Genomic DNA, 26,505 nt, shown 5'->3' with positions numbered 1-26,505 from the left:
GTGGCATAGTTTCGGGAAAAGTCTTGACCCGACCTACCGATGGGGCAAATAAAAATTTTTTTGTCGGTCGGGCCCCTTTTTTTAAGATTGAGAGGATTTTTTTGAATTTAGGCCTTTTTTATGTTTTTAGGATATTGCCGGTGACGGAGACCCCATTGTGGCATAGTTTCGGAAATGTCTCAACAAGACCTACCGATGGGGCGAATAAAAAATTTTTTGTCGGTCGGTCCCCTTTTTGAAGATTGAGGGATTTTGTTGAATTTAGGCCTATTTTATCGTTTTGAGGATGTTGCCGGTGACGGAGACCCGATTGTGGCATAGTTTCGGAAAGTCTCGACTAGACCTACCGATGGGGAGAATAAAAATTTTTTTCGGTCGGTCCCCTTTTTTGAAGATTGAGTGGGGGTTTTTTAAAATTTTGTTAAAAAAGGCATATTTTATCGTTTTGAGGATGTTGCCGGGACGGGGACCCGATTGCGGCACAGTTTCGGAAATGTCCGACCGACCTACCGATAGGGCGAATAAAAATTTTCAGTCGGTCGGTCCCCTTTTTTGAAGATTGAGGGGATTTTGTTGAATTTAGGCCTATTTTTATTACCGTTTTTAGGATGTTCCCGTGAAGGGGGACCAGATTGCGGCACGTTTTGGAAATGTCTCGACCAACCTACCGCTAGGGGGAATAAAAATTTTTAGTCGGTCGGTCCCCTTTTTCGAAGATTGAGGGGGTTTTCTCGGAAACGGTAAGGAATTTGGTCCCCTTTTTGAAGATTATGTAGGTTTGCTCGGAAAAGGTGAGGAATTTTGAACTTTTGGGATTTTTTCCCCAAATTTTTCCCCTAAATTTTGAATCGAAAGGAAAAAACCGAAGTCTCTACGACCACTCCTTGACCCCCAAAAATTTCTATGAGTGGTGAGTGAGTGAGTGAGTCAGTGAGTCAGTCGGATTGGGGCTATATAGGTTCTTGATGATGTTTTTGAGGGTGCTGATGACGAAAACGACATTTATTTTAACTCCAGACTCAGGTTTATATCCCGTCAGGGTCAAACATAGGCCAAAATTGTACGTTTCTTATGGTACGGGACGGGCCGAAGTTGCCGATGAATATCGCTACTTTTCCTGTTATTTATTAAGGTGCAAATAGAAAAATCGAAAAAGATTGAAGAATTGTGCACCAAGTGCTCTTGCCCCCTTAAGACTTTTACATAGTTTTGTACGTTAGAAAGGGCGCTGATCACATCCGTTTTAACACCGCGTATGAGATTTCAATCATATTGAGGTAAAATACAAACAGCATTTACAAATGTTCAAAGCGGACGGGACGGGCGAATGTTGCCAATATGGATCGCCACTTATCCTGTTTTTAAGCTTGGGGTTGGCATACAAGCGTAAAAGCCCGCCAAAGGCAGGTAAGCGCTGCAGGATAAGGTGCTAGGCTTGGATTGTTGTCACGGTCGCAGCATCGTGAAGCCTGTATCAACAAAAGACGGTCTGGCGTACCACTACGTTGTTTCTCATTTGCATGGCGTTCTAGCGCAGATAGGAGAAAACTCGCATGCACTTTGGCTTAACATTGGAAAGGGTTTCATTTTGGTGCCGTCAAAACGCCGCTTTTCTTAGTGTCTGTGAAATCTGGTGTCGGTCAAAATTGGAGTGGGTTAAATCAAGGGTCAGTGCACTAAGAAAAAGCCAAAAAATTTACGTTTTTTGGGGTCAGTGAAAAACGGAAAATAATGTGGGCCAGTCGGTGACCAAAAAAATGGCGCGGTGATCGACACGGGGTTGAGTGTCCTAAAAGCTTCTTCAAAAAAGGTGAAACAAATATTTTAGTAAATAACATTATTTCTTTGAAGTAACCTTGAAAGAAAATGAATCAAATGGAAGGTCATCACGCAGTAAAATCTAGTCAGCGTGTCGCGCACATGAGTGGGACGGACGACGGTAGCCCCAGACCAGGCGGGACGCCACAGTTCGGGCCGTCGGTCAGTCTTGCGTTGTTACGCCAGCGGAGCACGTGCCTGAAAAGGGTCACAGCTGTAATGATACGATTTCTTGTCTTCGCTCTTATCGCAGCCTCGGACGCTGCGTCTTCTGCTTTGAAAGAGGGTAAGTCGAGGGGAGGGGGAGACTTTTGTTTAAGGGGGGAGACTCGTCTTTAAAAGAAAAATTTTAAAAAAATTTCAGGTTTTAAATAAAAATTTTTCCAATAGATTTGAAGGTTAGTGGGGTTTTCCAAAAAAAAGTGGTTTTTTTAATCTTGATTTTGAAAAAAAAAGTTTGTCTCTAGGCCCTTGACCTAGAATCGTGATCTTTCTACTAAACCACTAAAACCCCCCAAAAATTCACTGCGCGCATGTTTTTTAGAGTATGCGGCATCATATCATAAATGTCTTTTTTCCTCCCTAAAGAAGATCCTGGCACTCTAGATTGAACAGAATGATTGAAATACCTGGTCCTAAATGCCTGAAATTTACATTTTTAAGTGTATTAAAAAAAGCCTTTAAAATTTTGACTTTCCCCAAAAGTTTTTTCGGGCACTTCTAAGGTCCGATTGAAGATATCCTTGTTAGAGTGACGGCCTTTTAGAGGCAAAACATAGGAAAAATTATCGAGTCGAAAAAAATCAACGGTCTGGCTCAAATCGTGCGCGCAAGACCCCCAAAAAATTGCAATTGAGTAAAATGGCTTCAAAATTCGAACGGTCTAACCTATCCTGTGGAAAAATAATTTCAAAATGTCACCCATGGCCAAACGGTTTTTTTAAAATTTAATACCCGCCCGCCACCAATTTCAAGGGTTTGACACAAAGAATTCAAAAAAATCAAAAACGAAAATCTGATTTTTTGACGTAGAATGACGAGTCTCCCCCCTTAACTTCACACGTCACTGGCAAGACATTTTTTTCCATGCGAATGCTATGAGTGGTTTGGTAACCTGGCATGATCACTGAGGCGACTGTCGCGCGGCAAGCACTGTGGCGATTGTTGCCAGGTGCTTCCTCGCATCGTTCTAGGTGTTTCTACAGGTTCTCTCACTATAGGGAATCAATCACAGCTTAGGGGCCGTTCAAATGTGACGTCACACTTTTTAGGCTAATTTTTCGCCCCCCCCCCCCCTATAGTCACAAATGGTCACTATTTTGACTCACCCCTCCCCTCCCCGTGACGTCACATGGCCCAAATCATTTTTCTTGGAAACTGGGATAGATACGCGACGACGCATCGTCTTAACTAGGTGCTTAAATTTGTATTTCATATTGCATTTTGACAAATCCAGTTGAATCTGGTTCAACGCAAACTTGTTCGGAAAAATCTGAAGAAAGTACAGCTAAAATACTTGAACCGGTGACAATTTAACTGAAGCAGGTGGGGATTGCTGATTTCAGTTTCTTTTTTAGAGGCTCACACCTAGTTTATTTGGCAACTTTACACGGTTTAAATGTATGATGTCACAAAATCGCCGTCCCCCTCTCCCCCATGTCACATTTGGTCACGATTTCTCTGACCCCTCCCTCCCTGAAAAGTGTGACGTCATATTTGAACGGCCCCTTAGAACAACACGTCACGACGCCTAAAAAGGTGTCAAACAGGCCCAAAAATGTGAAAAAACCGTTTCTTTAAATTTATTGCCCCCAAAATACAGGCAGTCGTTTACAAGCATCGCATTTTTTTTTTTAGGAGTTCTCTTATCCTAGGAGGTCGATTGGCGCACAAAGCAAGACGATAGGACGCCCAGATATTTGTCAAACTGGCCTAAAAAGATGAGAAACGGCGCAAATATCGGACATTTCGTTAAATTGATCATTCCTTGGAAAAAGGCATTCGTTTACTTGTGTCGTCCAAGGTGTTTCTAGGGATCCTCTCTGTGTGGTTAATCGATAAGCACATAGGAGAAGATGATCCGACGACGGAAAAGGTGTCAAATCAGCCTATTAAGATGTAAAACAGCATTTTCCCCTATGATTTTGCAGTTTTTTGCATCTCGAAAATAGGAAATGTCCATATTTGGTATGCAGTGTTTTTAAACTGATACAAAGCTTTACAACAAACAATTCGGCGTTTTGCTTCTCTTTTTACGTTCAAATCCCGCAATACAGGACCAGGAAGTATTATTCACTAAAACTCATTGCTTTTCTAAAAACATTAAACACGTTGAGCGACCCCCAAAAAAAGTGAAAAAAAAAAACTTTAAAAAAAGTGCGAAACACTTTTGGTTTTGGCTTATTTTTAATAACAGGAAAAGTAGCGATATTCATCGGCAACTTTGGCCAGTCCCGTACATCTAGAAGAGTATGAACTTCGCCTATGTTTGACCCTGAATGGAATTAAACCTAAGTCTGGCGTTAAATAAAATGTGGTTTTCGTCATCAGCACCCTCATAAACATCAGAAACAATACAAAAAGTTAAATAAAAAGAACGATAAAAAAATACCCCGCTGGGATTTGAACCTGGGTCCGAACTTATCCGATTCGCTTGAAACTGGCACCATTAGTTTTTCTCGTCGCCCCGATACCAAAAACACACCTACATGCCCTTCTAGCTGCATCCCTTGCCGAGATCCTCCTCGACCCCATGTAGACCATGATGCACCTGCTGCAGCGCCCCCGGGGCTCGGATCGGATTTGCTACCACCGGGTGGTTCTTAGGGTCACCCAAGGAGGCTGCGTACCAAATTTGGTCAAGATCGGACCGCGGGAAGTCCTCGGACGAACGAACGAACGAACGAACGAACGAACGGACGGACGCACAGCAGGGATCCAAAAAAGATCCTCTCCTCCGCCCGACTGACTGATTGAGTGACACAGAACTTTTTACCACATCAAAAACTGGCCGATCGATTTTCTTCGTTTAACCGTCAAACGATTCGTCATTTCAACAATTGGGAAGCAAAAAAAAAAAAGAATTTACTTTTTCTCAACCTTTTGCCTGCTTAACGCGGAAAACTCATTTCCCATGAGGCCTGCAGTGAGTGGGTGGGGGAAAATGCCGCGCCCCCCGGCCGGCACACACGGCTCGCCGATCGCACTTTCACCTAGAAGGACACGTCTTAGATGGGTCATCAAAGCGTACCCTACCCCTCGAATTTAATTTTCTTTCTGCTGAACTTGGTCCCGTCTCGATGCGACCCACCGTTCTCGAGCTTTCAGCTTTTTCTCCCTAAAAAGCGGCAGAATTTTCGCTCTTTTTTCTTTCCGTGGCTGGTTTGGAGAACAATACGACTTCCGAGATACCTCATCAAAGCGTACGCTTCCCCTTTTTTTTACGAGGAACATTTTTGCCTTTATTACTTTTTCTGTAGGACGAACGGTTTTTGAGATTTCGACTCCCCCTGGTTGCCTAACGCGCGGGGGCTCTTACTTCTCATGCGAGACTTCTTTCACGCGGGTCAAATATCTTAATTTTTGTTGAATAATACTTTTGGTTCTTCGACCGTCATCTCAAGAACCATCAGTTCTCTAAATTTTCGACTTTCCTTCTACTTTCACTGGTTGCCTACTTGGCAGGGGCACTAAATTTCTCACAAGACTGCTTTCCAGAGCGGTCACAAGAATTCAATATGACTCCTTTTTAAAAAGAGATATTTCTGGGGCCATTACTTCTATCTCTAGGCGCAACGGTTCTCAAGTTGCCTACTTTGCAGGGGCGCTCACTTGATGTTCGAGACTACTTCCAAGAGTGGTCAGACAATCACACTATTATCCCTCTCTTCACAAGGTCGTCGGTTTTTCGCACTTTTACTTTTGCCGCTTTAACCACCAGTTCTTAGAATTCCGACTGCCCCTGGTTGCATACGTTGCAGGGGTGTCCACTTTTTGTACACGGTGACTACCAGTGTAGGTTCTCTACGCGTGGGCTGCTTCCCATCAAGGACAGCAAACATCTCCGATTTTACAACTTTTCGGTTAGAGAAACGGTACCCTTGAGGTTGCCTACTTTTCAGGGGCTCCAACTTTTAATAAAACAAACTATTTTGGGAGGGTTAAAGTTCAGCGCGGTAAAAACACAAAGTCCGTCTTCATAGTGGCCAAGGTGCATTCCCGTTTTTATTGCTTTCTAGCCCTTTTTTTTACAGAAAACTTGGGGTAGAATTTTAGATTGTAGAGCACTGCTTATGACAGTCAGGGTCCGTTTATAGTATTTATACATTGCTATACAGCTTGAGGGGTGCGCATTAGTTCATTTTTCAAGATAAACATTCAACAAAAGAAATCTTATCTTCAGGGACGATGGCCAAGTCAGTTTCCATTGTAATCTGCTGCTTATGAATGAAGGGCGGGGCATTCCACGTCAAACCATCATGGTCCAAAACGCACTTGCTCAGATCCGGCTCCCAATGTTTTCTATCATAGCCTTCCACACATAGACCACTCATGTAAATTTTTTTGAAAAAATATGCAGAACTTTGGCCGTGGCGATCTTTTGAAATTTCAAAAAAATTTCAAAACTTTTTTTTTAGTTTTTTAAAAATTGTGTCTTTAGGCGCTCAAATGGGTTGAAAACAGTAAATGGCAACATAATTAAGTGAGAAACAAGGTAGGGGCCCTCAGTCTTTGCCTAAAAGGGCGTTTTTGACTAAAAACAACGGTTTTTTGATTTCCCAAAATACGCCATCTTACTTTTTGACCATATTGGTATCAAAGGCACTACACAGCGAGAAATCGTAGGCCTCAACTCTTGTAATGCTTACCTTCACCTCGAAATGGTTCCAGAGAGTTAAGACAGCCACTAGGACAACATTTTAATGCATGGGAGCAATATGGGTGTCAAATAGTCAATTTTTGACGATCCACTAAGATAACTTTTAGAGTTTTTTGACAATATCTCTCGTGTTTATGGATTGCCGTCCCCAATATTTTGGTGGCAGCTAGAGTACCCCCCTAGGGCCCTTTGATACAAATATGGTCAAAAAGTAAGATAGCGTATTTTGGGAAATCAAAAAACCGTTGTTTTTAGTCAAAAACGCCCTTTAAGGCAAGGACTGAGGGCCCCAACCTTGTTTCTCACTTTATTATGTTGCCATTTAATGTTTTCAACCAATTTGAGCGCCTAAAAACACAATTTAAAAAAAAAAAGTTTTGAAAATTTTTTGAAATTTCAAAAGATTGCCACGGCCAAAGTTCTGCATATTTTTTTTCAAAACAATTACCATGAGTGGTCCTTGAGTGGTAGGCTATGATAGAAAACATTGGGAGCCGGATCTGAGCAAGTGCGTTTTGGACCATGATGGTTTGACGTGGAATACCCCGGGCTGCTGCGTTCGTGCCATCACAGCTCCTCGCTGTAATTGTTGAGCAGTGCGATTCAGGCTAGATGACAGGCACTGCTGTTTTGAAGACAGCAAAGTGATTTCACATCAGCTGCTGGATGCGGCCAGAACAACGACTCCAGTGGAGCCCGACTTTCAACGTTTTGACTTGACTCCACCCCTTTTTGACTCACTCGCCACAAAACATTGTGTACAAGACAGCTTCTGGCATTGTTGACCGTGGCGTGCACCGCCCGGTGAAGAGGCGGCTATGTCCTACTATCGCTAACCAGACAGCACTCAGCGGGCCAAAGGCACGCACGGGGGGTCTGGGGGGCGGAGCCCCCCAGCGAGCGTAGCGAGTCGTACTATATGCCCATCCCTCCGTCATTTTTTTTTACAAAAAATAAACGGGACGGGCCAAAAATCCGTATGGCGTTCGTCGTTTTTAAAACTTTTTTCTTTGTGGGGCACCCTTCTTATGGGTTGTCACAGCCCCCCGCCCCTTGCTCCACCGCCGAACGTCATCCATCGTGGTCAGCTTCAATGGCCTTGGCAACGCTTTCCGCGGTTCAGGGATTCTGCCCGGATGCGCGGTCTGGCTGACCGTGCGGTGCACGCTCTATGTAGGGCTGGGAGTTCTTCTGGGAAGACGTCACCAAGGGGGCAAGCTAGTTCACCAGACAAAAAGATTTCGCGCCCGTTACGGGCACAGGCTGAGCGAATCTGAGCACAGCACGGGCGTGCACGGGCTTAGTACGGGCACAGCACAGGCACAGCACGGGCAGATACGGGCGCATCACCCTAAGGCGGGTCGAGGCTCGAACCCACATGCGGGCAGATGCGGGCAGATGCGGGCAAGTACGGGCAAGTGCGGGCAAGTACGGGCAGATGCGGGCAGGCACAGGCAGATGCGGGCAGACACGAGCACATACGGGCAGATGTGGGCAGGAACGGGCACATACGGGCACACGCGGCTGCATTCGGAGCGCCATGAGGTTTGTGCCCGAGACCCATTCGTGGACGAGCTCGGAAAAGCTAAAGACGAGTAATTAGCAGTGGAGCAGAGCTGCACGCCTAGACGCTATGTACCCTTGTGCCGGGTTTGCATGAAGGTAGTTTGGAATGCCTACGCTACAGGGTAATACGCCTTGTCTATCACGATCGCGATCCATTTTGTGCTGCAACTAACGGTGCATGAGGCAGCAGAAAAAAGTCTTTCAAGATAAATAAAATTAAAATGGCCTAACTTAATTTGTGTGAAGATGCTGCATATAAAATTGAACCTTTTAGCGCGACTCTTGCAAACTATGGAACTCTGAGTTAATTCTCAATTTCCGACTTAACTCTAAAACTCTGAAAAGACCTCTACAACTCTAGCACTCCGTAACTCTGACAGTAACTCTGTAACTCTAAATAAAACTCTTAAACCAAGACGTACAATCTGGAATTTTAGAGTGTATTTCCCTAGTGGAGGTTGCTGATGACGAAAAAAGCATCCGTTTTGACCTAAGACCCAAAACTTTACTCTGGTTGGGATCAAATACGACCAAATTGGTTTTAAAAGGGGCAGTAGCACTTAGTGCACGTTTTATATTTATTTTTTCGAGTTTTCTGTTAGCACTTCAATAAAAAGAACTTGCATGAGTGCAAGAGACAAACGGCAGCAGCTTGTAAAGGATCAAACTTTTGGCAACAAATTCCATTTTTTTCGCACTAGGGAAGTCACCTTTATGGGGGACGTAAAAAAAGTTCTTCGAATCATACATGGTTTCACTGCTTGCACGTTTTAAGCCAATGTTTTTAATTTTTTTCATTTTGTAAAGTGCATAAAAAAGAGCATTAAATCGCCTACAAAACAAGGAAGGTTTTCGCCAGTCCGCAACTTGTCGTAACGGGCTTCGCGATGTCTCGCGGCCTGTTCCTCCAATCCACGCCAGGCCTTATTACCTTGGCCCGCGGCGCTTGCCTGCCTTCGGTAGGCATTGGTTTGTCTGTTATCGGTTTCTTCTTACTTGTTGCATGCTTCCCCTCAGACCCTCTTTCATTCTAGAAAGAGTTGCTTCATCGACAGATAACACGATCTTGACCCTTGCAACTTTTGGACTTGTCAAGGCGGGGCACAGTGGACTGAGAAGCGAAAAAAGCTAAAAAATGTTCTGGGGGGGATGAATTGACGTTAAAATCGCTTCTCGGGGGTTTTTTGGTCCGCAAAACTCAATTCTGACAAAATCAAAACCCGAAAACGACCGGCAGGGGTGGATCTAGCAAAAGTGGAAGGGGGGGTAGGGGAGTCATTCTTAAAATGCGTCCCTGAGGGTTTTGGGTCCCTGAAAATCATATCTGACGAAATAGAAACAAAAAAACGACCGGCGACAGAAGCTAGCCGCCCGGCCGGCCCGGGCGGAAGACGCAATTTGTCATCTTTGACTGCGATTTTCTCAAAACGCGGAACAGAGCGGGACAAACGGTGAAATGGGCCGTAAAGAAGAGATGCTGCTCTTTCACCTCCATCTGACGGATCGGTTTGCAAACTTTCGCAACTCAACTTATCGCCTCGCAAAAATCACAAATTCGTCGATTTTGCAACATCTTTGACGGCGTGTTTCTTCCACCTTGTTAATTCAATAATAAACCTTTGATATTGTCCAGATTTTTGAGCCCTTCAGCTTTCCAAAAACATACAACATGATAACGTTATGTGGAATAAGCCGACCCCCAGAAAGAAAATTGTTCACAATTGTAGAATGTGAGAAGAAAAAGTTCAAAATTTGTCATGTTTTACGCCCTGCACAGGGTCACGCGTGTAATATATTTTCAAACGGACTCGTCTCACGGATACGGCATGCTTCTGTTATGGACATGGGACAGTCTGTTTGACCATGCCGTTCAATTTTCACACTGCCGTTTAATATCGCTTTTTTCGCTTCTCAGCCCACTGTGCGGGGGGCTCCGCACAGTGACACGAAACTCGAAAAAAGTAGCGATAAGTCTGGGATGCTCCGATCGTCTATAAAAACACAACCCAGGGGTTTTGGGGATGCACATGTTTTATTTAGAAGGAGTTGTCGTTCAGGGCTCGTCTTAGGCTCAAACAAACGCTTATAAAATCTCGCATCTTTTGACACCCCAGCCGTAACGCTGGCATGCTTATATCTTGTGCATTGCTGAAAAACTGTTCAAAATTTTTGTATTTTTCTACATTTAATGACCCAGGAATTTTTTATTACTAGTCGGAGCATACAAAATGTGTTGCCCTTTTTTGATTATTTTTACAAGGAATCAAATGGTGCATCTAGAAGTCGGTTACCAGCAACAGGAAAAAAGTTATAAGACATCATCCCAGAATCATCGCCACTTTTTTCGGGTTTCATCCGCCTGTGCGCCGCCTGCTAAGAACGCACTTTTGAAAGTGATTCTCGCGAAACGAGAAACATTCCGAAACATTTGGCGGCATGGTGTTCAAAGTGGACTGGCTCTCCTATCACCGATAAGTCACAGAACCGTGCGCAAATGGTCGCACCTTAACTTATGGGTCATTGCACCTCAATTCTAAAGTGCTCGGACAGACACCTTGTCGGAGGCCATCACCATCGTTGTCGATTGTTGGCCTTGTAGTACTATTTGAAGAAGCCAACTTAATTTTTCGAAATCTGTATCGGGCTTCGAACTACGGCCTGATTAAGTTTTTCACATACATGACATTAGTGCACTAAAACGCAATTATCTTGGCAACTGTTCCTTCTATCTCAAATCCGTTACCACTATTGAAAGGTAGGTGTACGCCAGACCGTGTCTGGTCGTAACAGGCTTCGCGATGCTGCGCCAGTTTCGACCATCCACGCCTGGTGTATTCACCTACCTTGGCCTGCGGCGCTTACCTGCCTCCGGCAGGCTGCTTCCCAAGGCAGGCCGTAGAGATGGGCGTGATCCCCTCAAACAAGCTAGGGCCCCGCCCTTCCGTCGAACCGAGTTGCCAGCTCCGCTTCGCTGCGCCGGCAACTCCGTTCGACAGGGGGCCGGCCCAGCTAGGCCTGCCGGCGGCCTTTCCTCGGGCCTTCGGCCCTCGCATCAGACCCAACTTGGCCAGTCAAAGGCCCGGGCCTTCGGCCCGCTCGCTTCACACACCCCGTGAGCGGGTAAAGCAAAGTTATCGATGTACCATCGTGACTTAGGCCCGCCCTTCTATTCACAATATGCAAAAGTCCTTACACTTTTTTTACTCCACCTGTCCTTAGAATATGCCCATTTCATTTGTCTCTTAGCCCTCATTCCGAAAATACCCATATTTGCCATGCTACTGCAACTCCTTGCAATAGAGGCACAGCAGGAGCGCAAAACGAGTCCGTCGCACTTTTTCCTATAACTCATGAAGGCGGGCTCCTGGACCCCCCTTCCGACCCCTCGTTGAAGAGGTCTTGCCAAGACCTATCGAAAACTAAAGTAAAAATTCTCAGTCGGTCGACCCCCTTTTTTCAAGATCCTGATGTGACTAATAGACGAAGTCGGGCTCCTGGACCCCCTTTCCGACCCCTCGTTGAAAAGGTCTTGCTGAGACCAATCGAAATCTGCAATAAATTTTTTCAGTCGGTCGACCCCCTTTTTTGAAGATCCTGATCTGGCCAACTTGTAAAAGCGGCCGATGGGGTCGGGACCAGGTCCATTCATCTTATCTCGTCGTCCCGATTCCAAAAATACCCCTATGTGCCCTGCTAGCACCAATAATGGCGGAAATCCCCCTCCCGCTCATGTAAACCATGATGCACCTGCAGCAGCCCTTGTGCGACCCGGACGGGATTTGCACCACCGGATTATTTGTTTGGACGGTACTCCTGCAGTACCCTCCAAATCTGGTTACTCTAGCTCAACTCCTTCCTTGTACACAGACACCAACGACAACAACGACAACAACAACACACAGACACAAAGGCAAATGCATAGGCCCCCCCCTATTTTTTGAATAGAAGGGCGGGCCAAAAATAGTATTTGGTCATCAAAATCTACACCAATGGGATTTTACTTTCGGTCGGTGGCCTGAACGGGTTCTATTTTCGTCATCAGCAGCCTCAAAAACATATGAAACGATATGAAACTTGGCAAAAAGTTGAAAGTACTAATAAAGGTTGTCTTTTTTCTGTCGTTTTGGAAGTGTTTTTTGGCTGATATGACCAAATGGATTGAGATAGAAAGCTGCATTTGGTGTGTGGCGAGCCAAAAACATACCTAATGACCCTGCAAAATTTCAGCCAGATCGGCCGAGCCGTTCAGGAGAAGTAGTGCACACACACACACACACACTGGCAGACAGACAGACAAACAGACGGACAGACAAACAGACGGACAGACAAATTTTTTCAACCCCACTGGAGTAACGGGCTTCGCTATCGCTCAGCCAATAAATACAAAGAAAAATCTCATTCAACGAACGTTAATGAAAGCAGATGATACTCGTTTGGTTTTCTTCTACGGGGAAGTATGGGCTCATTCCAAAGATAGTATTTAAAAGCCTGCACTACCGCGCCGTGCCCGTTGGATTGCCAGCACCCGGAGCCTCTGCGGTGTAGCGGGAAGGGATTGTCAATCTTGCACGCAGGCCGTCGCGCGCGAGGAGGGGGTGCCATTGTCGAATTCCGCGCGGGCTGCGCCGCGGCCAGGCACAGACTCGACATCCCGCCCCGGCAGCCAGCCCCCATTATATTGTTAGGTTTTTCGACTCTCGAGTAAAAGCTAGCTGACACCTTTATGTGTCATAGTTGAAGTTTAGGGGATGTTTTTAAGTAAAGGTATCATCTGCTAAAAAAATACAAGGTAGGTTTACGCCAGAACGCGTCTTGTCGTAACAGGCTTCGCGATGTCTCGCGGCTTGTTCCTCCAATCCGCGCCTGGCGTACCTACCTTGGCCTGCGGCGCTAGCCTGCCTTCGGCAGGCATTGGCTTGTCCATCGTCGGTTACTTCTTACGTGTTGCATGCTGGGGGGCTCCGCCCCCCAGTCCTCCCTTAATTCTAGAAAGAGTTGCTTCATCTACAGATAACACGATCTTGACCCTTGAAACTTTTTAACTTGCTGAGGCTGGGGGGCTCCGCGCCCCAGGCCCCCCTTTCTTCAAGACAGAGGTGATCTACCTGCAGAAAACTCGATTTTTCGCCGTTTTTTAGGTGTTTTTCGGCTATAAAACTGAACCAGTTGAGCTAGGATAATGAAATTTCGCGTGTGTTGAGCCAAGAACATACCTAATAAGCCTGCAAAATCTCAGCCAGATCGGCCGAGCCGTTCAGGAGGAGTAGTGTACACACACACACACACAGAGACACACAGACAGACAGACAGACAGACAGACAGACAAAACTTTTTAGCCGCACTGGAGTAACGGGCTTCGCTATCGCTCAGCCAAAAACAAAAATATATTTATTTGGGTTTTCATAAAAAAATATAATTAAAACTTCAAAAAACGTGTAACTTTTTAACTGTGTTATGTCAAAAACCCATATTTTAAAATCACTCAAAAATTTAAAAATTCCAATGCTAATCGCATTGCACGGTGTTCCCGTTTTCATCACCGGTTTACTAGTAAGATATAAAATAGGTTTAAGCAATTATTAAGCTCAATGGGCTCAATGGGCGGGTAATGTTTCATTTGAACGATACTTAGGAAGAGTTTTCAAAATGAGGAAGGCGACACGACAAGGTCAGGGTAGAGGGCAGCACCGGGATAGGCGTCACGATTTAGCCAGGGAAGGCCTGATTTAGTTAACGCTATGACTGTCTCACTCCATTTCGCGATTTAGAGTGCTTATGTTCGTTAAACGAAAGTCAGCGGCGTTTCGAAATCATCCTTCCCGAGTTTTTAAAGTTTGTTAAACCAACCATCATGCTGTTTTTACGTTGTGAGAAAGAACTGTTCTACAGAATCAAAGAAAACATGACAAGACAACCGCAGCCTTTAAGAGCATGCATGACAATCCAACCTCAGCAACAATAGAGGAGCAGTTTCAATGGGCGCCTGCTCGTTCTTTCAGCGTCGCGATTTTCGAAAGGGCGCAGACGGCAAGCAAATTGGTGCCAACCCAAGAAAATTAATTTGATGTGTCGTTTCTGCTACGAACTTATTACTAGTGACAGACTTTAAAGGTGTTCCAACGTTGAGACACCGTGCAATGCGTTAGCATTAGCATTTTCGAATATCACGGCGTTTAGATTTCTCTTAATGGGCGACTTTAAATTTTGACGGGTGGCACGATGGGACCATGCCGTTGCCATGGAGATTTTTACATGTTTTGACCATTTGCTCAGAACATATACGATTTCTTGTTACTTTGATGAGCCAGGAGGTTCAGTTTTGAGGAGTGGCACATTTTTTAATTGAACCATTTTTTCACATCATTAACGGTTCTCGTTTTCGATTGTTGCAAATTTATGTTTTTCACGTTAACGGAAAATTTCCACGATGAATTTTCGAAAAAAATTGGAATTTTCGTTTTTTCATTGTTGAAATAGTTTAGAGTTGTTTTTTTAAAAATCGGAGAGGGGGGGGGGGGGGGGGGAAAAAGAATCCACGGACCTCGAATAAAAGGGGTTCTAGGGAACCCCTAAAAAACCCATGGTAGAGGGGACCCCATGGGGGACCCATATATTTGGGCCCTTTTTCGGGAAACCCCAAAATTTTGGGGTCCGGACCCAAAAATTTGGGTTCGTACCCAAATGAGGGTACGTACCCAAATGAGGGTACGTACCCAAATGATGGAGTCCTGAATCAAACATGGGATTGTTTAAGAAAATTGTCACAACATTAATTACCTAGAGCAACTCAAACATTGCCAACTTTCAAGACCCAACTTTTGACGCTGAGCACAATGGTGGTGTTCCCGATGCTCTAACTTCAGTAGTTTACAAGATACCCTTAAAAGGTGTTTAACGGGTTTGCCTACCTCTTTTCACTACAATTTTGCCTACCTGGCAGGGGTCATAGAGCGGACCCAAACGTTTGGGTTCGGGACCCAAAACTCAACTCAAAGTCTAAGACGACTCAAATTTTTTCTCTAAATGCCACCATGCCCCATGACACCAATACATTGAACTTCTAAAAGTACTGTTCTGAACAAATTGAATGTCCATTGAGCCAACCGTTGGGGTCCGGACCCAAGTCGGGACCCAAGCGTTTGGGTCCGGACCTAAGTGGGAACCCATGCGGTTTGGGGCCGGACCCAAATGAGGACCCATTCGTTTGGGTCCGGACCCAAAAAAAGACCCAAAATTATGGGTACGGACCCAATTTTGGGCCCGGAACCCAAATTTGGGGTACCGAAACCCCAAATTTTGGGTCCGGACCCAAAATTCATTTGGGTTCCCTCTGCCATGGGAAACCACCTTTATTTTTCTTCTTAAAGAAAAGCTTAACCACCCAAAGTATTATTCTTCGTTTTGGAGAACGTGCGATTCGCGTGGGCCTCTGCAAACAACTTTTTGTGGCTAGGGCCAATCCAATTACCCTGGCACTAGCGGAGGTGCTGCCCTTCGTCGTGGAATTCCAAACAACAAACCGGGTTTTTTCAATCGTGGTAAAGTGCATGCCAGGTAGGCAGTGCCACAGTGCGGCCAAAAGGCGAAAGGTGCGACATGGCCCTTTCTGCGGTTTCATCGATTTATGAGGACAAGGGATTATGGTTTATGGTGGAAAAAGTGGTTTCTGATCAAAACCTGGTCATTTAGGGGTCAAAAACCATAAAAAAAACTCAAAAAATGCCCCTAAACGCCCCAAATTCCACCATTTTTGACTCGTTTTTTGGCTGTCATAACTACAATTTTGCGAATCCGAAACTTTTCTTGGCAGATTCTGAAAGCAAAGAATGAGACCTACAAGTTTGTCTCAGGGGTCGACACTGTAGCGAGATCGGCTATTCGAGATATTTTGCCTCAAAAATTTTTACATTTTATCATTTCCACTAAAAATGCCAGTTTTTACTCGTTTTTTGGCTTTTTCAAGAGCAGTTTTGTGAATCCGAAACTTTTCTGGACAGATTCTAAAAGCAAAGAATGAGAACTACAAATTTGCTTAAGGGGTCCACACTGTAGCAAGATCGGGTATTCAAGATGTTTGGCCTCAAAGATTTTTATAATTCATCATTTCCACTAAAATGTCAGTTTTAACGAGGATTGTACAAATTACAACGAGGCCTGGGCTGCACTGCACTCGTCATGCTGGTTCTGTTGTGCTTTGTACAACAAGTCTCATACTTTAAAAGAACAATAAATACCGATAAAAAAATTTCCAGTATATTTTGTAGGTTTGTTGTGGTTTTTGGCCCGTCCCGTGTATTTTGTGTAAAAAAAGTAACGGAGGGACGGGCATATAGTATGATGGATGCTGCGCGTCCGTCCGTCCGAGGACTTTCCGTGGTCCGATCTTGACCAAATTTGGTATGCAGCCTGCTTGGGTGATCCTAAGAACCTCCCGGTGGCAGCAAATTTGATCCGAGCCCCGCGGGCGCTGCTGCAGGTGCATCATGATCTACATGGGGTCGAGGAGGATTTCGGCGACGGATACAGCTAGCAGGGCATGTAAGGGTATTTTTGGAATAAGGGTGACAAGACAAAACCAACGGTGCCAGTTTCAAGCGAATCGGAGAAGTTTGGACCCTGGTTCAAATCCTAGGAAGGTATATTTTAAACATTCTTTTTATTCGAGTTTTTGCATTCTTTTAGATGTTTTTGAGGGTGCCGATGACGAAAATAACATCTATTTTGACCCCAGACTCAGGTTCAAACCCCGTCAGAGTTTAACATTGGCGATATTCGTACGTATCTTAATGCACGGGACGGGCCAAAGTTGCCGATGTATATCGCTACTTTTCCTGTTTTTTCTAGCAGTGTGCTCTCAAAACACTCTTAAAACCTTACGAAGTATTTTGAGCATACATACGTACCAAGTAATTTACTTTGTTATATGAAGAAAACGGTTGTAAATTACGAAATATTTTCTTGTCTGTGCTCAAAATTGTGCTCAAAATACTTTGTTCTAACTGCTTGTTCTAACTTGCTGCCGGGAGGTTCTTAGGATCACCCAAGCAGGCTTCATACTAAATTTGGTCAAGATCGGACCACGGAAAGTCCTCGGACGGACGGACACACAGCATGCATCATACTATATGCCCGTCCCTCCGTTATTTTTTTTTCACAAAATACACGGGACGGGCCAAAAACCACAAGAACCCACAAAATATCCTGGAAATTTTTTTATCGGTATTTATTGTTCTTTTAAAGTATGAGACTTGTTGTACAAAGCACAACAGAACCAGCATGACGAGTGCAGTGCAGCCCAGGCCTCGTTGTAATTTGTACAATCCTCGTTAAAACTGACATTTTAGTGGAAATGATGAATTATAAAAGTCTTTGAGGCCAAATATCTTGAATAGCCGATCTTGCTACAGTGTGGACCCATTAAGCAAATTTGTTGTTCTTATTCCTAGCTTTCAGAATCTGTCCAGAAAAGTTTCGGATTCACAAAACTGCTCTTGAAAAAGCCAAAAAACGAGTAAAAACTGGCATTTTTAGTAGAAATGATGAAATGTAAAAATTTTTGAGGCAAAATATCTCGAATAGCCGATCTCGCTACAGTGTCGCCCCCTGGGACAAACTTGTAGGTCTCATTCTTAGCTTTCAGAATCTGCCAAGAAAAGTTTCGGATTCGCAAAGTTGTAGTTATGACAGCCAAAAAAACGAGTCAAAAATGGTGGAATTTGGGGCGTTTTGGGGCATTTTTTGAGTTTTTTAAAGTTTTTGACCCCTAAATGACCAGGTTTTGATCAGAAACCACTTTTTTCACCATAAACCATAATTCCTTGTCCTCATAAATCGATTAAACCGCAGAAAGGGCCATGTCGCACTTTTCGCCTTTTGGCCGCACTGTGGGGCAGTCCGTGAGCTGCGAGACATGAGCCGTTTCTGCAAAGGGAGTGGTCAATTTGGATGAGACCTAGTTTGTATGCCAATTCGGGGTCATCAGGATGCCTTTCAAGGTGGTCAGCGTGTCTTTAAAAGAGTCCCACAGGAGGGCAGCGGGGGCGCCGATGTTGGCTAGAACGCAGAAGAAATTGCGTAGTTTTGCGGCGATCATGAAGGTGGCCGCTTCGTGCAGGGTTTCAGCGTACTCCTTTTCGTTGTCTGCTAGCTCAAGCCGGTGTGACAATTTTCTTCAACTTTAAACAAGCATTCGAGACGAACTAAGACGATTGTCGTAATTTACAATACATATTTGGAAAGAGAAACTGAAGAGAAATGGGCTCCTGTTGCCCATTAAGGTTATATTTCGTCTGTTTCCTTGCACCTCTTCGCGAAAAATATCAAATTTCTTAGTTAATAGCTAAAACTAGCACGTTTGCCAAAGTCGTTCAAGGAATAAAAGTTTGCAAATGCTCGTTTACCCGCGCCTTGGTATTCTCTGTCATCCCACCTTTTTAAAAATACTTCGAGCGTTACTTTAGCTGGAACAGATGACTTGCAAGTTCGCTGCGAAATCCGCCGAAAATGTGACGAATTCGCCCAAAGTGACACAACCGCGCTATTGCACCGGCTTTAAAGCGCATATCCCGCTCAACGGAGCTTGGCATAACTTTTCCGGAAGAGACAATGAAAGCGACGGCGCTGTAGAACAATATTCCGTTCACCATTCTGTTCTAACTGGCTTCGATTTCCTTCACTGCGACGCCAAATGTGTCACTTTGGGCGGTCGCGGCGAGCTACGCGGAGCAGCGCGCAGCAAGGCGCCCGGGCCGCTCGCAGAGCGCCGTGGCGCACCGCTTCCGTCCCCGTAGGACCTAAACCGTACGTCGTAGCCTGAAATGCATAATGACCATACTTGTGCGCAATGGAACGATCTACACGAGTTGTAAACGGGTACTTTTAGAATCGCTGCCTCATTTCGCCACAAAATACGAAAAACCAAAATTGCAGCTTAAGGGGAGACTATACTGAAAAAATGGCCGTTTTTGGTCAAAAATGTGAAATTGGATTTTTACGAAAATACCTTGTTAAGACCTTTGTCTAGCCGGTACAGCCATTGTTCCTTCTCACAAAATATATTAAGAATCTTTAAAAGCCGACGGAAGGAACGCAGCGTCGCGTAGACCCACGCAAAGTGTACGTTTTCTCGTGTTTTTTCAAATTTTTAGTTTTAACGTTAAAAAAGCTCCTTGCGTCATAAATTTTTATCTACGTGGCTAAAATTTTTACCAGATGTTCCTTACGCTGTTCCCCACAGGGTCTCTAAGCCGGATTTTTGAATTTTGGTCAGAATTTTTTAATGTCACTTTTTTTCTGACATCAAAAATACGACGCAAGGAAACTTTTTAGTGAACATATATTTTTAACTTTACCTTTGAATATCTCCTAAACCGTTTGGCCGAAAATTTTCATACTTCGGCTGAAATAGTTTTGAGTAATATTCTATCAAAGGAAAACAAGAGAAAATTTCTGCACTGGTAATCCTGGAAAAACCCATTTTCAATATAGTCTCCCCTTAACCCAAATCCCGTTTTTGACAGTGTGTGCCTTCTAGCGTGGATAGTTTTAGTCTTACGACGAAACACGTCTTTATATTAGTTCAAGAGCGTTCAATGCTGCATTGAACGAAGGTGTTTGAGGGGAGGTGTACGCTTGAAGGGGAAGTGGCAAGAAATTGTCTGATTTAAGATATTGTGTCGAAGAGACGAAACAAATGGTGTTTGAACGAAGAAAATCGGCCGGGCGGTTCGGGCTTGCCTTTTTATCGCCAGTCAGTCAGTCAGTCAGTTATCTTCAGGTTTTGGGGTATTTTTGATTGTTGCATGCTCTGCGTCCGTCCGTCCGTTTGTTCGTCCGAGGACCTCCCGTGGTCCGATCTTGACCAAATTTGGTATGCAGCCTCTTTGGGTGACCCTTAGAACCGCCCGGTAGCAGCAAATCCGATCCGAGCCCCGGGGGCGCTGCTGCAGGTGCATCATGGTCTACATGGGGTCGTGGAGGATCTCGGCAACGGATGCAGCTAGGAAGGCATGAAGGGGTATTTTTGGAATCGGGGTGACGAGCAAAAACCAATTGTACCAGTTCTGAGCGATTTGGAGAAGTTCGGACCCGGGTTCAAATCCCAGCAGGGTATTTTTTGAAAATCCTTTTTATACGAGTTTTTGCATTGTTTCTGATGTTTTTGTAGGTGCTGTTGACGAAAACGACATTTATTTTCACCCCGGACTCAGGTTTAATTCCCGTCAGATTTAAACATAAGCGAAATTCGTACGTTTCTTAATGTACGGGAAAGGCCAAAGTTTCCGATGTATATCGCTTTTTTTCCTGTAATCTCGATGTGTCAATAATTTTTTGATAGCTTTGGCACCCCGAGGGTATCATTTTTCACCAATGAACTATTGGGCGTAAACGTGTAGGTACGGAAAAAATTTGTGCTTTGTAATGGGCGTTCGCATTTGCGCGATAGGCACCCACTGCCACTGAGGGTCGCACGAGGGGGAAATCACTCTTAAAAACTGTGACCCGACTAATCCCTATTACGTTCTATTACGCTATTACAGAAGGCTTATTACGCTCGAAAATATCCAGATTTAGGCTAAAACCGGACTCTAACGAGGGAAAATTTGAAAAAATTTGGCTATTTCGCTATTACTATTACGCGTAATACTAGGAATCGGTGACCCGACTATTACGCGAGTGATTTCCCCCTCGGGGTCGCAGGACCTCCCGAGAGGGTGTCGCGGGTCTAGCGGGGAAGCTTCGAGACTCGCGGACGTGCTGCGGACCTTGCACTTGTCTTTTAGAGGGGTCGCCGAAAGTCGCAAGTGGCTGTCCTGATGGCCTGCGTAACAGTGAACCTCGCTGTTGTGTTCGCGAGAGTGGCGGGACTTCACGGGTACTTCTGCGCCTCAGTGACACTTCCGCGAGTACAAGGAGTTCCTTGACAGCCACTCGTGAGGTCCCGCCACCCCCAGTGGCAGCAGGTGCCTTCCTCGAAGGCGCAAAGGTAAATTACAAAAGACTTATTATTTAAAAAGCTAGACGTTTGCGCCCACTAGTTTATTAATGAAAAAAGATCCTCTGAGGGTGCCCTAGCTATCAACAAATTTTTTACAAATTGAGAAAACACACCCTGTATAAGACCTAAAAAACGGCATTTTTGTAAATTTTGATAAACTTTTTATGCCCGTTTAAAACATAAAACACAGCTTTCATCTCGTCAAAAGTTATCCGATTAAAATGATACATAGCTTGTTGGAAAGATAATGAAATTCCGTATCTTTTGAGAACCCACTTATTTTGATACCTAATCAAGTTCGTCTGGAATCACTTAAAACTTGCCATTTTTAGGCTGAAGACCTAACTTGCGGCCCTCCACCATGCCTCTTCCGGTCCATTCCCGATTAAATGCGACTCAGTTATGATCTTGTATTCTCACTATTCAATTTTGCCAAAAAAAAGAAGGGGGGGGGGTCCACATTTTTTAAAAGTTCCAAAAATTGAGGAGCGCCGTCCAGATTCTGAAAGAAGGTGGAAAATCATGAATTTTGGTACAAATGTGATAAGATTTGGACCATTCTTAGGGGTCCATCAAAGCGCTTGAACTCTAAAGAAAAATTGAAAATGTACTGGTTTAGTAAAATCGATGCTGTTTCGAGAGTCTGTGTCCGATTATCGATTGCAAAACGGCCATCCTTTTGGAAAAGTGCGCTCTATTTGATGATGTACATTATGACGATACGACGCATTGCCTAGTTTCCAGGGGCGTAAAATCCCGTTTTTAGCCCCTAAATACGCCATGTTCCTGTGTTTCGAATGTGTTTGAGTCGTCCGATCGGAGTTCTAGGGTCACCATTCGACGCGCCTGATCACGACATTTGGAAAAATGTCTCGGGCGTCACAATCGATTGGTTTGCCTACTGTACAGGGGCAAAAAAAACACTGAAATTCGCTTAAAAAGTGAACTTTTGTGATAAGGAGTATCTTGTTTGACATCGGGTCGGATTTCTTGTGGTGCCATTTGACGCGCCTGGTCAAAAACTTTCGAGTACCGTTTCGGGCGTCTGAGCCCAGTGAGTTGCCTATCCTACAGACCAATTTTTCGACAATCGACCATTTGCTTGTAGGGTCGGTAACCCACCGGATTCATACGCTTGAGACGGTAATAGAAAGTTTTTGACCAGGCGCGTCAAATGGCACCACAAGAAATCTGACTCAATGCCAAATAGGATACTCTGTATCACAAAAGTGCACTTTTTCAGCGAATTTCAGTGGTTTTTTTGTCCCAGTACAGTAGGCAAACCAACCGATTTTGACGCTCTAGACATTTTTTGGAAGGTCTTGATCAGGCGCGGCGAAAAAAGACCCTTAAAATCCGATCGGACGACTCAAACACATTCGAAACACAGGAACATGGCGTATTTTGGGGTTAAAAACGGGATTTTACACCCCTGAAAACTAGGCAATGCGTCGTATCGTCATAGTTTGTACATCATCAAATAGAGCGCACTTTTCCAAAAGGATGGCCGTTTTGCAATCGATAATCGGACACAGACTCTCGAAACAGCATCGATTTCACTAAACCAGTACATTTTCAATTTTTCTTTAGAGTTCAAGCGCTTTGATGGACCCCTACGAATGGTCCAAATCTTATCACATTTGTACCAAAATTCATGATTTTCCACCTTCTTTCAGAATCTGGACGGCGCTCCTCAATTTTTGGAACTTTTAAAAAATGTGGACCACCCTAGGGGGGGGGGGGCAGAAAAAAGGATCCACCTAAAGTTCCATCGTGGTGTAAGAAAATTAAAAGTTTTCATTAAAATCTTCAGCTTTCATCGCCAATCTAATCGGCTTTGCAGAGGCAAGTACCTAGAGAATGCAAGAGCCAAGTCTTAAAAATGTGTTATGTGTGGTTAGGACTTCACTTCCCTCGGTTGGCATGGACGAGAGCCTGATTTTCTTACTTATTCACGACCCGTCGCTACATGCGAGAACAAGCCGAGATTTAAAATTGCTAAGGCAGTAATTATCATGCAGAGGTCAATCTTACGTGAGTCTTGGGTCTCAAGTAGACCTTTTAGTTTCCGTCTATTTTACAACGGTTCGGAAATTTTTCCCTGGCTTGGGGAGCTCTTTTAAATGCTTGACTAGAAAGAGCGACTCTAGCGCCTCCTTGTGGAGGGAGCTCACAAAATCCACTCTTGGAATTAAAAAATCCATTGTGGATTTGGTCTTCCAAAAACTACGTTGGTAATTCACCAGTCCACAGTGGGTTATTATTTCCACTTTGGATTTGTCAATTCCATGTGGAAACTGAATTTCCATCTCGAATCATAATTTCCAGACTTAAGCCTGGAGTTGAATTTCTTATTTACATCTGGATATTTGAAAATCCATATGGATACAAATATTTCAGATGAAAACAGGGAAATCCAGAGTCAAATCCAGATGGAATTTTAAGCTAGGATTTTTTCGTTACTATGAATTTCAAGAGTGTCAATGAATGTTCGGATCGTCCGAAGAATGCCTGTTTTGTTGTAAGACTACTAACTTATCATTTCAATTTTAGGCGCCCAATGCAACCTTTCCGATGGCCAAGGACGAGGCATATGCAAGACGTTCAATCAGTGTAGCTGGGCAGAGGAACAGGTTAAGGTTGGAGGATCTCCGTCAGTGTGTTTCTTCACGAAAAACGATCAGCCAGTTGTCTGTTGTCCAGATAACACATCTGGATATGCCACAACAACAACTTCCACTGATGTTCTTGTGTCCTCGGCCGAAAGGATAACCATCCCCCCTTCGTCCATTGCTCAAGGAGGTGTCGTCAGTGAAAGTAAGTTTCAAGGAGTTTTGTGCAAAAACGTCCGTTTAGTGCTATCTAGCTCCTGCAGTTTCACTTCATTTAAGGGGGCACACCAGTGAAAATGCAGAGGTTTCGAAAAACGATCATTTTGAGAAAAGTAAGGAATGTATTCGATTGATATTTTATTCTCGGCTCAAGATTATGTCAAAGAAAAGGAAAATCAGTGTGGGAGGTTGAGGTGGCGATGGCAAGATGGAGCGCCAGTGCACTTCATTTTTCGGCGACCTTGCTTCAGTCCTGCCACGATTCCGCCCCTCTGGATTCAGCCTTGAGCATGGGATTTGAAAATTTCTCAACAGGACACATGTGGCTATGGTCTGAACCACGGGCATGCAAAAAGAATGATTTTGAATGTGTTTTTTCAAAAGGCAAAATTAGAAACAAATTTTTCAACCTATTTTTTTACGCTTTCATGGCTGCAGCTCACGTCCTATTTGTGGGATGGCCATTTCCGAGGTTCAGACCATAGACGCAAGTTTGACGAACATTTTGCCGCAAACCGCATTCAATTATCTTAATTTTTGCGCCCCGTGAGAGTGGCACAAAGGTACAAAAAAGGTGTTTTGAGAAAAAGCTTTTTATGTGGAAACATAGGTTTGACGTGTTTTTTCGGATTATAAATGCGTCCTATGACGTATTTTAGTTCAGTTTGCGCCAAAATGTTCCTCTTTTCAACTGCGTTTGGGTGGTTCAAGGGGTTTGCAGTTGAAGTTCAAGTGAAAAACCTGAACGTCAACAATTGGTCAAAAATATGCAAAAATAATAACCTTTTTAGCAACCTAAAAAATGTGCACAAGCCAAAGTAAGGGGAATTTAGGGGTTGGTTAGCGGCATTTAACTCGGGATGAATAGCAGAAAAATAAGATAAAATAAAAAAGAAGGCAAAAATTTGACGGTTTTCACTGGTGTGCCCCCTTAACACCCCATCAAATCTTCACAAGGTCACCAGCCAGCCTTTTTTCTGCACACAGCAAAACCGATGTCTAGAGATTTCCGGATATATTTTCACATTTCCAGATATAATCTACAAATGGCCGTTTTTTTTCCACACATTGTCTAGAAATGTCAGCTTTTTCCAGATTATATCTGGAAAAAGTCCAATCTCAGATATACGGGGTGAGTTTCCTCGAGGTGTCAATGATTTGTAGATTGCTTAGGCAGCCAAAGAGGATTATTTTTCACCAATAATAGTCCAGGCAAACATTATATTCGTGGTGGACAAAATTGCTAACAAGCTGCAATTTTTGGATTCGAAAGAGTTCAAATTGTAGAATATCGTACCAAAAATCCCAAAACTTTTATTGACAACATTGGCCGCAATCAGCGTTCAATGTTCAAAATTTACACTTTTCGAAGGGTGGCTTTAACTTTTTACTCATTTGTCAGATTTCACAGCGGTTTCGCTCTTTCAATGCAGCATTCAACGCTCTTGAACTAATATAAAGACGTGTTTCGTCGTAAGACTAAAACTATCCACGCTAGAAGGCACAAACTGTCACAAACGGAATTCGGGTCGAGCTGCAATTTTGGTATTTCGTATTTTGTGGCGAAATGAGGCAGCGATTCTAAAAGTACCCGTTTACAACTCGTGTAGATCGTTCCATTGCGCACAAGTAAGGTCATAATGCATTTCAGGCTACGACGTACGGTTTAGGTCCTACGGGGACGGAAGCGGTGCGCCACGGCGCTCTGCGAGCGGCCCGGGCGCCTTGCTGCGCGCTGCTCCGCGTAGCTCGCCGCGACCGCCCAAAGTGACACATTTGGCGTCGCAGTGAAGGAAATCGAAGCCAGTTAGAACAGAATGGTGAACGGAATATTGTTCTACAGCGCCGTCGCTTTCATTGTCTTTTCCGGAAAAGTTATGCCAAGCTCCGTTGAGCGGGATATGCGCCTCAAAGTCGGTGCAATAGCGCGTTTGTGTCACTTTGGGCGAATTCGTCATATTTTCGGCGGACTTCGCAGTGAACTTGCAAGTCATCTGTTCGAGCTAAAGTTACGCTCGAAGTATTTTTAGAAAGGTGAGATGACAGAGAATACTACAGCGAAGGTAAACGAGCATTTGCTAACTTTTATTCCGTGCACCACTTCGGCAAAAACGCTAGTTTTAGCAATTTTATCATGTGTTTGACTCATTTCTTCCATCTTTGGGGTACTTTTCTCGACAAACTTAGGTAGTTGTGACTAATTTCGAGAGTCATTTTTATAATATGACGGACGTCAGTGTCCCGGTTTTATTTCTTCTGGGACTACGTTGTTATATCAGCAATGCGAGGTGCGATGTGTGAGTTTTGACAATTATTGGCTGAGCGATAGCGAAGCCTGTTACTCCAGTGGGGTTGAAAAGTTTTGTCTGTCTGTCTGTCTGTCTGTCTGTCTGTCTGTCCGCACTACTCCTCCT

General features: G+C 44.2%; 1 protein-coding gene across 1 annotated transcript; it reads left to right on the top strand.

Moving 5' to 3' along the window:
• Positions 1–1,964: 1,964 nt before the first annotated feature.
• LOC117642362 lies at positions 1,965–25,255 on the top strand. The gene is made up of 3 exons (XM_034380448.1): positions 1,965–2,104; positions 23,814–24,077; positions 25,125–25,255. Exons 1-3 carry the CDS (start codon positions 2,038–2,040, stop codon positions 25,253–25,255), a joined length of 462 nt encoding a protein of 153 aa, XP_034236339.1. The 5' UTR covers positions 1,965–2,037.
• Positions 25,256–26,505: the final 1,250 nt, after the last annotated feature.

Source organism: Thrips palmi, unplaced genomic scaffold, assembly GCF_012932325.1.
Source record: "Thrips palmi isolate BJ-2018 unplaced genomic scaffold, TpBJ-2018v1 HiC_scaffold_16, whole genome shotgun sequence".
Lineage (NCBI taxonomy): Eukaryota > Metazoa > Arthropoda > Insecta > Thysanoptera > Thripidae > Thrips > Thrips palmi.
This window is presented reverse-complemented; position numbering and strand designations above follow the sequence as displayed.

Coding starts and splice junctions, on each gene's coding strand:
- LOC117642362 (XM_034380448.1), top strand. CDS start 2,038: ATGATACGATTTCTTGTCTTCGCTCTTATCGCAGCCTCGGACGCTGCG. Junction 2,105..23,813: donor GTCTTCTGCTTTGAAAGAGG/GTAAGTCGAGGG, acceptor TTTCAATTTTAG/GCGCCCAATGCAACCTTTCC. Junction 24,078..25,124: donor AGGAGGTGTCGTCAGTGAAA/GTAAGTTTCAAG, acceptor TCACATTTCCAG/ATATAATCTACAAATGGCCG.